The sequence below is a fragment of the Cavia porcellus genome, unplaced genomic scaffold (assembly GCF_034190915.1).
Source record: "Cavia porcellus strain 051 isolate PalLab524CR breed Dunkin Hartley unplaced genomic scaffold, mCavPor4.1 scaffold_4, whole genome shotgun sequence".
In the NCBI taxonomy this organism is placed as follows: domain Eukaryota; kingdom Metazoa; phylum Chordata; class Mammalia; order Rodentia; family Caviidae; genus Cavia; species Cavia porcellus.
Genome location: NW_026947487.1, coordinates 68,540,782 through 68,560,067, shown reverse-complemented (window position 1 = coordinate 68,560,067; position 19,286 = coordinate 68,540,782). Strand labels below are relative to the sequence as shown.

Below are 19,286 nucleotides of genomic sequence, written 5' to 3'. Positions count from 1 at the left end.
ACCTTTCTTCGGTGGCCTGAGGGAAACTGGTCTTGGATACCACTGGCCAGGTGCCTGACTCTCCATTGTCACGGACTCACTGTTTTACTGTGGGTGATTTCTTTTCTTGTAACAGAACTGGAGGGTTCTCAAGTTCTCCTGGCTGACAAGAAGTGAAACCATTACTGGCTTATCTCCAGTTAGACTAGAAAAGGATAATTGGGTCATTGGAATTTTTCCACTGGTAACAAGGACTGTGTGTGTGTTAGTAGGGAATGAACTTTGCTCTGCAGGGCCTTTGCACTGAGCTAAAAACTACATCTGCAGCCCTTTATCTTTCGGGAATTTTGAGACAGGGTCTTAAGTTGCTTAATTGCCAAGGCTGGGCTTGAATTTGCTTATCTTCCTACCCTGGCCTCCCTGTATGCTAGGATTATAGTTGTCCTCCGCCATATGTAACTGATGGTAACCTTTGTATTTTTCATTCAGTTTAAAAATATGACTTGATTTCTGATACAGATTCTGCCTTCATGTACTAGAATAGTTTCGGACCCTGAGATTAGTACACTATCGAAGGAAAGATGAGACCTGGTCAGTGTGTACTGAGCTAGGGGAAATGAAAGTCATCCATATATGCCTGACATCAACGTTTCTCCAGCAAATACTTATCCGTGATACAGTTTTTTGTCTACAAGTGGCACAGACTATCAGTAAACAATTTTTAAACAGTTAACAAATTCATAATTTTCCCTGTATTAGATGATCTTTCTACAGAAAACCTTTGTGCTGCATCGGACTCAATTCTCCACCCTGGAGACTGACAATGAGGGTGCTTGGGCTCACTTAGAAGATGCTTGTGCTTGAATTCTTGGAACCATGTATCTAGTCCTGTGGTCTCAGCCTCTGGCTTACAGATCCATCTCTAGCAAGCAGCTGGCACACCTTGGGTTGGTGAGATGATTAAATGTTTCATTTGAGGAGAGTTAATTGAGCCTGGATAGCACTCACTTCCCTTTCCAGCCTTGCTATTCTGACTAGTAGCAATGTGCCTAGTACACACCTGTGATCCCAGCACTTGGGAACCTGAAGCAGGAGGATCACCACAAAATTGAGGCCAGCTTAGGCTGTGTGGTGAGAACCTGTCTCAAAAGAGTCCCTCACCATATATATACATGATACAAATGACATCACATGTGCCTTATTTGCAGTACAATGGATGGGTGGCCTTCCAGTCCACTATAGAAACTTCCTTTCTGAATTAAAGCACCTAGATCAGGAGAAGCAGGTTATTTCACAGAGGTCCTCCTGACATGCACATCAAACACATACACACAACAGTAGGGGTGAGTAACAGTCCCCAAAGATTTGATTTAAGCTATGCACTCCACAGTGCTTCTTGAGCTGAAGAGTTGCAGGCTTAGTTCACCTTGCTGTTTATGTCTGACCACCCTTCTCCATCCCCACCTTTCCAAATACTTGATTCTAGATGGTGCCCCAGCCCTACATGAGGTGTTGGGATGCAGCATTACTAATTGCACTTGGCCGTTTGTATAATTGCTGAGCACAGGAGATTTGTGGAGTAAGGGAAAAAGATAAGCCCTTGTCTGCAGAAGACAGATGATACCCTGCAAAGCAGAAGGGTCCCACTTGGCATTTTCACGGCTGCCTGCCATGAGTCTGGAGTGCCTTATGCCCAACAAAATCAGTTGTTTCAGGAGATAGACAAGTTTACTGTGGGTGGAGCTATGAAGACACTTTCCTACTGTCTTGTAGAACAGTAAGGTCAAGTCATGTTTAATCTGTTGTGAAAGCCATGCTTTAAAAGTCAAGATAAAAGAGTTGGTGTTGCATTCTTAACCTAGAAGCCCAGAAACTAAGAAACTTTAGAGTTGTGAGCTCATATTTGTATCTCTGATATTGTTGGTTACCTCTGATTGTGCATTTTCAGTGGTGAATACCAGGGAGAGTTATGTGTTTATTCTAGACCAAGATGATACACATTAGTGTATCATAAAACCACACACCTGCAGGCTAGGAAGAGAGCTCTAAGTTGAATTCTGTGATGGAAATGGTCCTTAGTATTTTGTCCTAATGACTGATTAGTTGAAATTCAAAGCATCAACATTGGAGGGTTTTTATTTTCATGTTTTCTAAATTGTATTCTTAGGCTACTCTGCAGGGCTACACATAACTTGCTAATTAGGATGCTTAATTTTGGTGGTTTTCTCCACCCAACACTCCAGCCTGAGGATTATCCAACCTCCTGCTCTTGTGGGGCTGATACTGTGAAGTTCTCTCAGTGTCACATGCAGAGGCCACTTTGTCCTAAGTGATGTGAATGTGGAATTACAAAAGATGTTAATGCACCAAGGCTTAGATGAGGTGCGTTCGATGATTTTTTTCTTCTCCAGAAATGTTAAAAGATGCTTTATTCTTTTTTTGGAAGCACCACCTAGTGGCCAAAGCTGGGTATTACTTAATAGGTATAAGATACATTCTTTTATTAACAAAAAGGCTGATTTCGTCAACTGGAGGTTTTAGAAATAACATCTGTGTACTAAACAGAACCTCATTTCTGGCAAAAAGGGGTTTTAGATGAGTTAGAAGTTGAACCTTGTTCAAAATTGTATAGTTATATTGGCACTGGGCAGCTCTTAATCCTCAATTTTCTTTTTCGGTACCAGGGATCGAACTCACCACTGCACACTTGCAAGGCAGCACTTACGTCACTGAGCTAAATCCCTGGCCCTAACCCTCAGTTTTCTGATGTAAACTCAGAAAGCTCCAGGATCATTTGTTGTAGAAACATTGGGCCCAGTGCCTTCCTTTTCCAGTTGGAAGTGTAGACCGCTATAATGATGAGCGGTCTCCATCGTGCTGGCTGAGCATCAACAGCTTTTCTCTTCCTGTGAAGGGCCACATGCTGCTTCAGGTGGTAGTGGTCAAGTGCAACTTTCAGGAGACTCCAGAGTGAGTAATGCCATCCCAGATATCTTGGGTATGGAGAACACATGAGTGGCTGCAAACACCCATGTCTTAATTCCCTCCTAGTGGGAACCAGTCGGCTGAGTAAAGAGCTACTGGCTGCTTCCTCAGAACTAAAGGTAGTGTGGGAACATCGACGAATGGATTGTATCTCACCTTTCATTGTGTTTGAGAACCCTGGCTCCCAGCCTCCCTTCACCATTGTACACTGACAGTCCTTTTAAGAGGACACAGACTGACTTACAGAGACTAGAATAAACTGCACCTTGTAGTTTGTTACTGGGGGATCAGAGAGCTAGTGTGGCCATCAAGTTATTCTCTTCTGTCCTGAGGCTTTACAGAATGGTAGGTATTTTAACCACCAGGGGGGTAGCAGATACACTTTTCCCTCTACTGGAAATTGAAACCAGGGTCTTTGCGTTTTATATCTCCGGTCCTTTTTAAGGCAGGGTCTCACCAAGTCCCTAAATTGACTATGACAGGTTTGAATTTAATCCTCTTGCCTCAGGATTCCAGAGGGTTAGGATTATAGATGTGTGGCACAGTGCTAGCCACCAATTAGGATTCATAAATCTCAAGGGTCTTAACTCGTCTGTGATGTGAGACCAAAATTTAACCCAAGTAATTTGGGAATAAGTTTTTCAGGCAAAATAGGGAATGAGAATATTCCTGAAAACAGCTTGGCATTTGCTATTTTTTTCAAGTCATGAGAAATGGGACTGAGGTCTTTAGAATGTGGCAGGGAAGTTCCAACTGGAAGGTATCTAGGAGGGTCAGGTCTCAAGTACTACTGCTCACCTGAAAAGCTGTGAGACAGCAGCCCAACTATCCTCTTGATTCAGTGTCCCCAAACTGACATTTTTGAGACTGGTCTCACTGTAGCCCAAGGTGGCCGCATACTCCTGGAGCACAAGCTAGCCTCTTGCCTCCTGAGTAACTGACACTACAGGTGCACACCACTGCTCCCACTTACCATCTACCTTTAATATTAGAAACACTTCAGGTTGCTATTGGACTTCGATATTCTGACCTGAGGCTTAACCTCATCATTTTTCTACATTAAAACATGTTTTCATAGTTTGTGCCTTTTTTTTGATGTACTATAAATAAGTCCACCCCCCAAAAATTTGTACTTCAGGAAGAGAAAAACGTATATTTTAATACTAAGTTTGAATCATTGCAACGTTAGTACAAGTTACCTTGCCCTGTACAATTATAAGAGGTGCTCAAAGTGGCAGCCATCAGCTTCCAGACATTTATTAGTATAGCAAACTGCTGCTCAGGTAACCTGGTCACTGAGATTGCTGCACTGCATTTTTCAGTTTGTCCTCTAAGGGCCAGCAGTGTAGTGGATTTTCTGATATATGACATCCTCTAGGATTCCCCATGCAAGAGTAACACCATCTGTTGAAAGAACATCATACTAATTTTCTTTTTCTTAAGTGTGTATATGTATTTTGGGCAGACTCTGTATTTAAGTTTCTTGGGGATCCTCACAGTTTAGAACTGAGTAACAGAAATACAAAAATCGGGACTTTTCTTTTTCCAGAGTGTTTCACTATGCAGTGCAGGCTAGCCTCGAACTCAATCTTTCTGCCTCAGCTTTCCCTGAGTGCTGGGATTACAGGTGTGTACCACCACATATAGCTCTAGGATATGGGTTTTTAAATATGCAGCTGTGGGAAAAAATACACAACTGTAAAGCCAATTAATCCCTTGCTGTCTTCACATGTACAGTTCATTCTTCCTACCTTCCCTCCCATTCCCTATATGAACATGTGAGTAAATGCTTCCTCTTCAGTTGGAATAAGGTAAGATCACAAAATAGTCAAGTAATAGTGAAGTGTTCCAGAATTTCCGAAAGTCAGATGTAGACTGAGAATACTCTTGCTGTGCTACACTTGAACAGATCAGTGGGCTAAAAATGACATAGTAACTACAAACAGTTCCACTAAGATGAGTACTTACTGTGTGGATCACCAACCACCATTCCACTCCCTACAGTGAGAAAATACTCTGGAATTTTTATGCCTAAATCTATAACCTTCAGTCACACACCAATGTCCCTCTGACATTTTCTTTTCAGTACATCTATTCTTGGGTTATTATCTTCCTTAGTTGAAATAAAAGTTTCTAGTAATCAGGAAACAATGCCTTTTCAGAGGCAGAAGAAAAGTTACAGACACAAAGGTCAAGGACAACTTTTTATTGCTACCAGAGGCTTTTGTCATCAGTACATGGTTCGGACCGCAGTACCTTCCTCAGACTGCAAAGGGAGCTCAGGGTCCAATTGTAAGAGAAGCACAGGTAGGTCGGGAGACAGGGAATGATTTTTATCAGAAAATCCTAACACCCTAACATAAACAAGGGTACTGAATTACGTTACAGACTCAAATCATAGAGCTGCCCCAACACTAAAGACAGTCTCCTACTGATTCATTTATAAACAGATTGGTTACAGAAATCTATGTTATGTTTCTTTGGTGAGCACCTGGATATATTAACTTTGTCACAAATTCTTTTACACAAATGTCAAAATGCTTTCGCCAAATCTAAATGTTCGTTACATGTCATTTTAAAATTTAAGATAAAGCCGCAATTTTGTTTTTAAACTCTAAAAACTAAAATGAGACAAACACAAAGTCAAGTGGTAATGTAAGAACTTTTTCTATTACCACCTCTTTCATCTGGACAATTACAAAGTACACTTTTCAGATAACTAGAATCTAAATCATGGGTAAAACATGGCTGTCATACTAATTTTGCTACCACAAAAAAGGGCAGGAAGTGGACTAATTCAATGGAAGGCAGAGAACATAGATCAATGTGCACAAAATTCATTAAGTATTCAATGGAAAAGCAAGTAAAAATAAATCAGGATGCTGGGGAAAAGGGGTGACAGCTGTGAATTTTGGAACTTTTATCTTTTTGACATGGGGCAAGCTACACTTAGCACAAAACAGAGCATAACTGATACACTATGAAGAAATTTACTTTTAAAAAATGTTCTGGTAAAGATTTTTGGCCTTAAACAATGCTAAATTATAATTAACTACAAAAGTGAATGGTTTTTTTTTTTTTTTGCTGGCTCACTTCAAATCAGCCTGATAAGGTAACCCTCTCCATGGCCTTTCCTAGTTTTACAGGTTGTTCCCAAAATAGTCAACCTTAGTTTGCATTCGAAGGTAACAGATGTTGCAATTACATGACAGATACAGGCTGCAAAGGTGGACAAGGGGAAGCATGTCCCTCTTGCCTTGATAAATCAGTACCACACACAGAACCCACATTTTCTGCAGCATTATCTTCATTATACAGCCGCTTGATTCCATCATAGAAGTCATCCACTTCCATTTCTTCCACTTTGCGTTTAGCAGAGGTGTGCTTGTACCCACTGGCAGCTGGGAGACGATGGCAGAAGGCTGCTGTACCTCTGACTGGCACTTCTGGCTTGCTGTTGTCCTTGGAGAAATCTGGGCCTGAGACAGAGGAGGGATGTAATCTGAACGCTCCTTTGTCACAGGTCACCAGGGTGTGCTTGAGGGGACGGTAGACATAAACGGAATTTAGAGGCAGGGAAGACTGCAGAGTAGAAAGGTGATGCGCCACAAGTTCCCGACAGTGGATCAATTGGGAGCTATCCATCTGGACCAGAGAAAAACAACACAGTTAATGACTGTGGCTCTGCCATCTCTGCTAACTACTTTTCCTTCAGTGTTCTCTCCCTCACACCTTCTACTTCAAACTAATTCCAGAAGCTTAAACATCACTTAAGTTATGCCCAAGTCTATATTTCTAATATAAATCATTATTTGCCATTGTATGATGGATATACACGGAACACAAACTGTTCACCACTACGGCCAAGTCTACTTTTCTCCCAGTTCACGCACCTCTTCACAAGGCCTCTCTCACCTACCTCTGCCTTTTTAAATTTCTTCAGTGGAGACCAAAGACAAACATAAAATTCATGAATCATTTAAAGAAGAAGCCAGACGCAAGGAAAAGAAATGTTAAATCAGAGATAGGGAAAGTTGCCTAGTTCAGAATTTGAAACAATGTATTTAAATGTATTTAAATAAATGAGAGCTTTAGGCTTTATAGTTTTGTGGCAAACAGAGCAATGCTAAGAAGAAATAACATTTTTCCTTAATCTGGGAGTTTTGCGCATTCCTCCTTATCCTTCAGCACAGCTTGTGTATAAATTCTTTCTGGAATCACATCTGACTTGGCCACATCCGCCCCATCCTGACACACAACATATTGCTGTGGCCATCTGTCCCTAGTGTTTTAAGATCATCTAAACTGAACCATCTAGGCTTCAAGAATCTCTGCCTTATTTTCTCTATAAGTACAACACTGTCAAAGCCGTCTATAGCATACTGCATTTTTCTTTTACTCAGACGTCTCTCTCTCTCCCTCCCTCCCTCCCTTTTTTTCTCCAGTACTGGGGACTGACTCAAGGGCTTTCACATTGAACCCCCTTTTTTAAATTTCAGATGGGGTCTCCATAAGCTAACCTCAGTTTTGTTTTAATAATCAGCCTTTGTCAACTGTATTTCCTAACGTGTACTCAAAATGTATGCTCTACATTCCTGTCAAAAAGGCTTGATCAATTTTTGCATAAACTTCCCCCTTCACCCCTGCTTATCCTGTTTGTGTCTGCTGAAACTATTTTACAAGCCCATTCATTCCCTCCAGGTATAGCTAAATGCTATCACCTCCAGGAAGCTTATCTTGGTCATTTAACTATCTGGGATCACTTTTTTCCAGTTTTGTGGATTTTTTTTTAACTATACAGTCATGTTATCCAGTAAAGAAAACTGAAAGGCTGGCATTAGTCGTCATGTAATACAAATGTAAAATTTACCTGACATTATCAAAAATACATGGACATGGCAGATTTTATTAACCATTTTGTTCAGATTTTTCTTTCTAATATGATAACACATTATGGGTAAGACTAACTATGATTGGAATTTTTTCCTTAAAACATTTTTTTCTTCCTAAAAAAAACCAATGTAACTTATGACCAGAAGCTAGGTCTTACTATACCCTAGGGCCGTAGAGTAAGCTGACCTATGGAACAGAGAGAGAAGCAGCCTACAAAGAGCAAAAATGAAACACAGAACTATTCTTTAGCAACTAAATGACACTTCCTATTTTAAAAAAGTAAAACTTCCACAAATATTCTAATGCCTTGATCACTGGGCATAGGAAACATTAACAGAATCCTGAAAAAAGACCTATGTGTCTTTTCTGTGTGCAAAAAAAGCCCATGAAATTATTTTTACTGGTGAAGACTGGCAGAGAGTAAGTTAAAAGGGTAACAAAAGCTACTCAAACCAACACTCTCTATGAACTCCACCCAAATCTCAAACCAAACATATCATAGTAAAATAATCTAAATTTGAGGAAAAAAAACCCCAAAAAACAAGTACATATACGTGGAATAAAACTCAATGCCAGAGATTGTTGTAATTATAGCTATCAAAAAAACCCTTTATTACTAATTTTAATGACTCTCCCAAATTGGAGTATGATAATTATTTCTAAATATCCCTTGCTAGAAAAAACAAAAGATGGAATCAAGAAGCAGTGAGAATATCTTCTGGAACAGTTTGATGTTAGGCACCACAAGAAGAACCAGGATCCCCTGATGATGGTGGTGGGTAGGAACCGCCTTCTTTTTTTTTTAGACAGGGTGTCACTCACTATATAGTGCCAGGCTGGCCTTACACTCACAGTGATTCTTCTGCCTTAGCTTGAGTGTGAATTATAGGTGTGTACCACCATGCCTGAATGAGGTCTGCTTTTTAACTATTAATTTTATTTTTTAAAATAGACCACCTACTTCGAGTACTGTTAGCTAAAAAATTAGGGAAATCACTAATCATAGTTAACACCCTGAGATTATTGAGGTGGACATATCAGTGAGAGGAGGGCATGAGCATAGCCATACAAATAGAGTAAGGGCAGAAGGAGAGACGAGAAGAGGAACTGTGAGTTTATGGCCAGCCTCGGCTACACAGTTCAAAGTCATCCTCCACTACAATGAAATCCTGTCTTTAAAAAAAAAGAAACTGGCTCTGCAGAGCAAAGCTGGATTAAACAAAAAGAAGGAATGGATAAAAGCAAAAATAAAAGTACACACTGTCTGGGAGGCAAAGGTGGGCTTTTAAAAGTGTATCTCCCTTGTAAAGGACAACTTGTTACAGAGGCAAAGCTCTGGCTAAATAATGCTCTGATTGTCATTCGTTTATGAAAGCACCCAGCCCTTTTCTTCTTACAAACTAGGGCCTAAAATTCTCAGAAGCTGAGAGACAGCCCTCAGTTACTTCTCAGTGTCTGCCTACCTGTCACAGCTTGCATCTGTAATACCACTCTAACAGATACAAATGTTAAATATTACTATTATTGTGTATCTTACTGTAAAATAACTGTTTTTTTTTTTACAGTTACAGCACCACTGTTCTCTTTATACTGCAAAATGTTTTAAGTTCAGAATGTAATAGTCTTCTAATACCCAATAAACAAAATCAGAATATTGCTAAGAAAGAATAAATACAACCTTATACCCAGTATACAGGGATAGGTTCGTGAGTCTTTTGTGGACACAGCTGGTAGAAGAGTATGGTTTGCAATAAATCTAAACTTGGTGGCATGAAGAGAACTGATAAAGCTTCTCTTTAAGTAGTTGCCAACATATATAGCATGATTACATCTGAATGAGAATTTTCACCACTAAACCTTTATACTATTTTTGGGTGGTTGATACCATACCATTCAAAGCAAGCTGTCGACAGAAATTACAAATGAATCTTAAGCAATAATAGGAACTATGATGGCAAAACAACTTTCAGAAAGGTAGCTTTTACCAAAGTCTTTGCCAAAGTCTGTTACAAATTCTTCACTTTCTAGTGAAAAGTAAATTATTTGGCTAAAAAGCAATCATTTGTGGCTTATGTTTTTGACTTCTCTGAGTGCAGTTGAGAAGTACTACATGAAACAGAGAGCTAAATGTTTCTCTATTCAAAACCAAGGAAAAATATACTGAGAATCATCTTAATTTTTCAAAATTCTTAATCTAGAAGAGTTGAAAAAAAACAAGAAAATATTACTTAACTTTTACAAAAGAAAAGTTTAGTGCACAAGTTTAAAGTACCTGATAATTTATCTACTCTTTTGTCTCAGTTTTATAATCATCTGGTAACCCTCTATATACCAAAGAGAAAAACCTAAAAAGAATACTCATTACACTAACACCCACCTGTGCTTTTTGAAGCAGTTCAATTGTAAGAGGAAGCCAATCAGGAATGAGTTTCTCCATTTCCAGGCTAACCATGGCCAGAGCAAGCATGGATCCTTTGAATTGCAGAAGTTGGTTGCAGGCTATACAGTGAAGTAGTTGTTTGGTAAGGACTGACAAATGCTGAGATGGGCTCAATTTGGGCAAACTGAAAAGTAACTGAGGCCTAGTTGACACTGCAATGGCATGGAACTGGGGAGGGAAAAAAGAAATCACAACAACATCATTTTCATACTATTTGTGAGTAAATTATACATATGAAAATTAACATAACCTCTTCAGGTATCACTTTCTAAGTCTGTCAATTTCTAAGTTTCTAAGTGATTAATGTAGTGATCTAGACATATATCTTTAATTTTTCAAGTTACTAAAACTGGTCTATATATTCAAGTAACAAATACCTTGGGTATACTTACAATGTGAAGAAAATCCAATGGTGTGGCTGTATGAAGATCCCAATTCAACTTATCCAGAATAATTCTCTCCATTCTCAAAATTTCAGAAGTAGAACATCCACAGAAACTGTCTCTTGCCAATACTTTCAATACTGGAATTTTCTATCCAAAGCAAAAGGGAACAGTGATAGGAAGGACATTTTAAATTTTTATTTTGGCAAACAAATACCAACTTAACCTAAAAAACAAAATTTTCAAAAAAGAAACAACTAATTGTAGAAGTATTCATTACCTCATCCTCTTCAACAGTCTTGGCAGCAAGGAAAAAGCAGCTAATTGCAATACAACTCAAGTATTTTGGGTGAGCCTAAAAGTTTAAAAAGGTAAAAAGCAACTTTAGTGATTTTTTTCTAAAAGGTTAAATTTTTATAACTTTTAAAAACTGTGTGAATAAGATAAGTATGTAGATAATTCTACAGAGTTGAATTTGATTCCCACTGATTCCTTTCTAGATCAGAGCTAACATTTAATGTGATAACCCTAGCCAGGTGGTATATTATAGAGGGATACACTTTTAATGTGCTTGCCAATGCAAAACCAGAATGTAGAAAACAATTCAGTCCAATTAATTTCAAAATACACACAGTAAAACCTATTTAAACATTTATTTTTATATTTAAGTTAATAAACATGCCAATTACTGCTGCCACAGCATAAGTAGCTTACAGTCCAGCAATCGTTCAATCCTGTGCTCATATGAGAAATAAAAGTTGTTTCAATACTAACAATATTGCTAGAAATGATTATCAAGCAAACCATTATAGTTAACATTTCTAAAATAGTACCATGTCTATTATGACTTTATCCTACAGGTGAGAAAACAGTCTTATAGGCTAATGGAGACAGCACAGGTAATCTAGGAAATAAACTCAGATGTTGCTACTAGGATAATTTTCCAGGATCTTTTATTTATGTGTGTAAAATATAAAATCCTACATCTCTGAAGTAATCCAAGTTCATTACAAAGAAAAGAATTGTTAGTAACTTTGAGTAAGCAATATAATTTCCAAATCAAGGCTACCAGTAAAAAATTTAATAAATAGGACTTGATGGCACATGCCTGTAATGTAGGCATTTTGGAGGCTGTAGCAAGAGGATCACCTGGGTTACATAGTGAATTCAAGGCCAGACACACATAATGAAATCCTGTCTCAACCACCTCCAACTCACACAATGAAAAAAAAATTAGTAAAAAGAATCCCAATATCAAATGTGTAATTTAAAAAGCAGACAGTTCTTGAATTTGATTGTGTATTAGATTTACCCATACGTTTTCCCCCCTTAAATCTAGACAACTGCTATCTCATCTATCAGAGAACTGGCTTCAAGAGGTCTGGAATAGGGCCCAGGTCTTTTGTTACTGTTTTTAATCAAACCCAGGGCCTTTGTGCAGGCTAAGCAAACACTCTACCACTGAGTGGCAACCTGGGGTTGCTTATTTTTATTTTTTATGGTGCCTGGGATTGAACTCAGGTTTCATTCACCCTAGGCAAGCACTCTACCACTGAGCTGCATGTGCAGTTCATTTTTGAAGAGCTTCATAGTGATATCCATAGGATGAGGGCTCCAGAGGCTCTGTTCATTGTTGTAGCCCTTTTATGGTTTGCCTTAAGTATCTCTAGAAAAAACTTCATCCTAGACTGTTTTAAAATTCTGTTTTCATAATTTTCCTAAGCACAGGAAGTATCTTTTGATAGCAAACTCAGTTCATTAATAATTTTTGAAAAATTGCAACCTAAGCATGATCACTATCCTTAAATTAATCTTTCTAAAGAGCTATTTGTGAAAGGGAAGTTAGCTGTGGTAAAGAGGGAAGAGGGAGGAAGACAAGCTGCAAGCAGTTTTCAGATTACTCTGATTTTTTTTTTTTTTTTGGTCTTTTTCCTTTTTATCGGTACCAGGGATCGAACTCACGACTACCTGCTTGCAAAGCAGGCACTTATGCCGCTGAGCTAAATCCCGAGCCCCCCAGATTACTCTGATTTAAATTAGCATCATTATAATTAAGGGTTAAGTCTCTTAAGAGTGGACGTCTGAAACATTAAATGGTAACTGGATGGCTATTCTAAATCTTATAGTTCATAATTTTTTTTTTGTTTTTTTCCTTTTTATCGGTACCGGGGATCAAACTCACGACTGCCTGCTTACAAGGCAGGCGCTTATGCTGCTGAGCTAAATCTCCAGCCCCAGTCCATAATCTTTGACTTTCCTTTTTTATATGTAGTATCTTAGTTACTCTCTCCTTGCTGAGACATAATGCCAGATACGAAGAAGTTAAATGAAAGACAGGGCAGCATGGTAGAGTAAAATAGATCATGGCATGCAGGCAGCGGGCAGCTAAACAGTGAGCCTTCTTTTCCTTTTTTATTCCATTCACACTACAAGACTATTGGTTGGTGCCATCCACACCCAAGTTGGGCCTTCTCATTATCCACACTTAGAACTAGGCAAACTAATTGTGGACTAATACAGCTATCGCACACCCATAATCCAGCCACCTCCTAAAAGCCCATACCTATAGTGACATGTGACTGGGGAACATCTAGATAAAAGCCATAACACCTAGTAACAAAGCATTTAACTCACAGTTTATATATCCCTAGGGCACATAAGTGAATTAATTGCTTTTCTATTCTTCTATGCTTTGCTGTTAAATAAATACTGAGTTATTGCTTTAAATCTATTGAAGGCCTACTATAACATCACAGAACCAATGATATACTACAACAATAAAGTTGTAAAAAAAATATTTGTATATTTCAGTTAATAAAAATATAGCAAAATTATGACATCTTTATATCCTAAAGTATACCCCTGGAAAAGTATTTAGGTATTGTCCAGAAAAGCACACTATAGTCAGTAAGAAGCAATAGAAAAATCTCAAAAATGCTTCTGCTTTTCTGTTCTAATTCACTGTCCATGTCTATAGTACAACAACACTGGAGATGCTTAACTATTCTACCAATGCTACATGGTTTGTACTAAAAACAATATATGAACCTTTATTAACAGTACTCTTGCAAAAAGAAAATTATAGAACACAATTAGAAACAAAAAATGTAAAATGGTACAAGATGTCATGTTTTCATTTGGGTACATATTCCATTCTGCAGGAAGTTTTCTATTTCTTTCTACTGTATACTACTTTAGTAAATGCCTCTAATTAAACATATAATGAGATTTAACAATTTAACAAAATGAGAGTCATATATAAATAAATTGTAAAATATTTACCTTTACAGTAGCTAAAAACCTGTCCAAAAGACTGCTAGCCAGAGCAAATGTTTCTGGGTAAAGGTTGAACTGGTACTTGAGTTTGGCCAGCCACTGAATTACTTCATCTCTCTGGGATGGAGAAACACTCTACAAGGGAATAATTACAAAACAACGTTAAAAGAAATGACAGCACAGTTTCAGGATCACGAGTATATTTAGAATTTTCTTTCATAACAGTTAGCAAATATTATAGAGAATGCATCTATATATTAGAATGTTGTTATTCGAAACCATACTTTAGATGACAATAAAACTTTACATATATTTAGTACCAACAGGCAGTATTTTTTTAATCTACTAAAATTTTCACTATGCCACCTCACCAAATATCTAAATTGAGATACTCAGGAAACTTTTTGGTGGGCACTGGGGATCAAACCCAAGAGATTCACTCATGCTAAGCAAATGTTATACCACTGAGTTACATCTCTAGCTCAGGTATACATTTTAAAATTTAAGTACATTATTATCAACTGATAATATAATTACGTTTTCCCAACTCTTGTATTAATAAAGTGTCTAAGGCATCAAATAGTGGTCACCTCATCACAGGAAATATAAATGGACCATAGTAACAGAATGACAGTCATTAAAACCAAAAATATCAGTACTAATACATGAAAAATATCAGGAATAAATGAATCACAGTTAAGATAAAGAAAGAAACTACAGAAGAGGATAAGGACCTACTAGTTACTAACGCTAAATGAAAGATCCTTAACAGTTACTTCTGCTGGGTAAATGTACAAAGTACAGACATGACAGTACTTTGTGATGAGCTGGAAAAGGCTGAGTTGTAAATAAGGGAGAGTTCCAAACCTGTTATTTTTTCCGTATTTATTTTCTTCCTTAGAAAGCACAGTAACCATAACTTAATCCTTTCTTATGGTGATCAATTTTTTTTTCTTTTATGGCAGTGCTGGTGATTGAACCCAGGACCTTTGCACTGAACTACATTCCCAGCCCTTCTTTTACTCTTTGAGACAGAGTCTCACTACATCATAAAATCATCCAGGCTGGGCTTAAACTTGTGATGGTTCTCCCTCACAATCCCTGAGCTCGGATTACAGGCATGTGTCACCATGCCTGGCTCTAGCACCAATGTTTCTAAAATCTTTATCTATCATAAACAGATGCATTAATAGCTCTTAGAGCATTAAAAGCTGTTCATCTTGACAATATTATCTCTTCAAACAAATTTTAGTCAAAATGTCTTTATTTTTCTTGGCTTTTTCTGGTATCATGAGGATGCTTTGTTGCTTATAATCACCATGATTTGGTGCTTATAATCTCTGCCACAGAACCTACTAATGACTCATTTTATTCCAATTCTTCCTACTTCAATTTACTTTTCGGCTTTAGCATGACACAGTGTTCTTTTGTGTTAGACAAACCAACTAATAACACATAAGTTTTATATCTTGTTGTAAACTCAGTTATAACTGATCTTTTTAAAAGGTTAACTACTATACATCCATGTACCTTCTGGCCAATTTCCTTTGAAATGACTAAACAATAAGGCATAAGAAATACTACAAAGGAGAGGGAGGGGACATTAAAAAGAATTAAGATGTTACGTACATGTACCAACTCCACAATACATGTAATTATATACTACAAACATGTACTAATAAAAATGCCAAGAAAAGGGGCTAGAGATGTAGCTCAGTGTGAAGACTGTGGGTTTAACTTTTAGTGCTGGGTGGGGGAAGGAGGAGGTATTCCTAATAAGAGAATATTATTACTGAAAATAAATTTTTGTGGTTTTTGTTGTTTTTTTTTTTTATCATCGGTACTGGGGATCGAACTCACGACCGCCTGCTTGCAAGACAGGTGCTTATGCCGCTGAGCTAAATCCCCAGCTGAAAATAAATTTATAAACATTTTCTGACAAGGTTAAAAAAGACTAACAAAAATATAATTTATGATTTCATATTAATATGTTTATTAAGGTGATGAAAAAATCACTATTTACACTTATAGTGAAAGAGAGCAGTTCTGACTTCTAAGTGATGAGCAGGGCTGATTAGGGAAGAGTTCCAATTTAAGCCTATGAACTTTACTCTGAAAGACAGAAATGATGGCAACCTTAAAGGTAGCAGCTACAGTTACGCTCTCCAGATTTGTAAATAAAATCAAGGTGAGTAAAAGAGACTGCTGGGAATTTTTAACTTGAGAATCAATCACATGATTTTGAGTCAAAAGTGATCAAGAACTTAAGGAAGTTCATGAGCTAAACCATCGCTTGTCAAGTTTTTGATACATAGAGCAGCAGTTATATCCTACAGAAAAGACACACTAATGTCCAGTATGACTGAGGAAATCAGAGTAAGGCTATTAAGGCCAAGAGTTTAGATGATTCTTCTCACAGAAAAACTGAAAAATGCAGCAGAACGCCACTGTTTGGAGCTACAGTTTCTTTAGGAGGCAAGAGGAAGGAAGTAAACACATGCTTGCAGATAGAACATGGGCCAAGTATCATGGTTCTTAGTTCTAAAGCCTCTCACATGTTCATGCAGCCCTGAGGTATTACTCTAAGATCTAGTTCTGCTCCGAAGGCTCCTGGAAATAAAGGCAGTCATAAACCTTCTAAGAAAGGATAGTTAAGTACTGAAGAGAAGAAAAAACAATGTATGCCAGTCAAACAAATAAATGATAAAAGAAAGTTAAAAAAGGGAGATTAGTAGTGATGCAATCTGATGAAACTGAGAAGGCTTTTTTTTGGCAAAGTGAACAACGTAATCTCACAGTCAGAAGGCTGAAGCGAAAGGACTGCTGTGATTTTGAGCTAGCCTGTGGTAACAGTGAGTTGAAAGTTAGCCTGAACTACATAGACAGAACCGGTCTTAAAAATTTTTTTAAAAAGGTAGAAATGAGAAGAACAGGATTTCCATCTTCAGGTCACAGATACAATAGGGGACATGCAAGAAAAAAATTATTGAATAATACAGTACATTAAATAATGTCATTTTGTATTTAAACAACACAAACATAAAATATTAAGAATTACTACAAAAGATGAGATAATAAAAAGTTTATCATATCATGGTTATGATTGATAGAACTTATGTAAAGCAAGGGTGCAGAATGAAAAAGGCACTAAATATTATTTTCTTTTTTTTCCAAACTGCATGAAATCCAATAAATATTACTTTCTCACCTCACAACTATTTGAGTCCCGAATGACCCCAAAAAAACCCTTCTTAATAAATTATAAACGAATAATTCTTTTAAATATAACATAGTCATGAAAAGAGTCAACAAATGGGACCAAGAAAACATCATCACTAACAAAAACTAATAGTACTGCACCCCACAAAAGGTAATAGTTTGATAAGACCCACCCTTACTGAATACTAATCTTTAGTATTTAAGATCTTTAAAGATCACTTTTTCAAATAAATTCATACCTTTACAAAAAGAAACTTCCATGCCTAAAGTAGTTCTATTCCCATCTTTCTGTTTTAAAAAAAGGAATAAAGAAAGCAAGCTCCAGACAGTATTTTCTGATTTTATCAAAGGAATTGTTTTTAATCAGTGTATCCACACAGATTGCTGAACAAGGTTAAGATGATTCAGTAAATTGGAGAACAGTTAATCCAAAAAGAGAATTTATAATGTATTCAACTGGCAAAACACACACACATATATATCCATATGCTACTAGTCTCTTTATTAAATACAAATCACCAGATATTTCAGTCATACCTTGTACATAAGACCCTGGGTTCAATTCTCAGACACACACAAAAAATATTCTGTGTCTGAAAACCACATAATTAGATGGCCTTTGATTCCTCACTGTCACAAAATTCTAACAAAAATCATCTTTATATAAAGTTTGTGGCAAGGTTTTCTTTTGTCAATCAAAAGTATGCTAGCAAAATTTAGAATAGATATAAATGTAACTTTGATTTTACATTATCCCCTAAATTCATATAACCAAATCATCATAAATTTGAAAGTACAATTATACAGAACTTTTTTTTTTTTTTTGTCTTTTTCGTTTTTATCACTACCGGGGATCAAACTCACGACTGCCTGCTTACAAGGCAGGCGCTTATCCCGTTGAGCTAAATCCCCAGCCCCTATACAGAACTTTTCTACAAGTATCAAGAACACAGGAGAGGGTCTGGGGATGTAGCTTAGTGGAAGAGCACTTGCCTAGTATGTGCAAGGCCCTAGGCTAAATCTCTAATGCCACAAAAAAGACCCCCCCAAAGTAGGGTATCTTAATAAATTATGAAGAAATGATACTCATTATTCATTTAAAAAATGTTTACTGTTGGATCTACTGTATGCTGGTAAACAAAAGTTACAGAATTCTTCCACAAGGAAATGTGTGTGCTATCGTAAGGGAAATAGTGTGTTAATAGAGAGCACATAGAAGGGTAATGACAGGTGTATAATATTCATTCCTGATCATGCTGCCCTGACTCCTGATTTCTGGGACAAGGGGTATAAATTATAAGAAAACTGTGAAAGATCTTAGACTAGGCAGGAAAAAGGGGAAAAAAAAAAAAAAAAAAAAAAGAAAGGAAACTAGGGTAAAGCATAAAATGAAGTTTTAAAATATTTTATTTTCCATTTTTATCAACATTTCCAGGAAAAAATAAATTCACAGTTGAAAAAGCCTGGTGTGGTGCCACATGACTATACTCCCAGCACTTGGGAGGCTGAGGCAGAATGGCTCCAAGTTTGAGGACAGCTTAGGCTACATAATGAGTTCAAGGTCAGCCTGAACTAAGTGAGATCATGTTTCAAAAAAGAAAGGTGAAATATGGAAAGGGAAGTAGAAAAGCCCGTCTCTGGAAGTAACAGGAAAATAAAATAAGGGAATTAAACAGGTTACTCTGGCAAGTCCCCTTTTTATATCTTCTAACCTTACCAGGCCAAATTCATTCAAAATTTCTAAGAATTAAGTCCAACTTCTGCTTGGCATTACTAAAGGCAAATTCTTTAGTGCTACTGTCCTATCTGGTATTACCTCGCTAATATTTGTTAAATCACTTATAGACTAGTAATAATATAGCAGTATACAGCAAACACCTTGAAAGACTGTTGATCACTATTGGTTTATATGCTAACTCAAGAAGATAGAGGAAGAAAAAAGGTTCTAAAAGTAGCTATATAATGAACCAGAAAGGCCAGAATTTTTCTTCCACTGTGATACATCCCCCAGGTATAGAATAGTATCCGAAATAGCAAACAATAAACATTTAAAGAAATCTAAAAGACACATAGAAACAAAAATATAAAAATGAAAAAGTAGATCAGGAATA

At 37.2% G+C, this 19,286-nt stretch overlaps 1 protein-coding gene across 1 annotated transcript in view; it reads right to left on the bottom strand.

Moving 5' to 3' along the window:
- Positions 1 to 5,155: 5,155 nt before the first annotated feature.
- Ccni (cyclin I) overlaps positions 5,156 to 19,286 on the bottom strand; it is a 37,227-nt gene continuing 23,096 nt past the window's right edge. The window contains exons 3-7 of the mRNA XM_003477593.5: positions 13,963 to 14,091; positions 10,961 to 11,035; positions 10,690 to 10,830; positions 10,235 to 10,465; positions 5,156 to 6,609 (exon numbers count right to left, since the gene is read on the bottom strand). Coding sequence (XP_003477641.1) covers positions 6,166 to 6,609; positions 10,235 to 10,465; positions 10,690 to 10,830; positions 10,961 to 11,035; positions 13,963 to 14,091 — 1,020 coding nt within the window. The 3' untranslated portion in view covers positions 5,156 to 6,165. The remainder of the gene's footprint in view (positions 6,610 to 10,234; positions 10,466 to 10,689; positions 10,831 to 10,960; positions 11,036 to 13,962; positions 14,092 to 19,286) is intronic.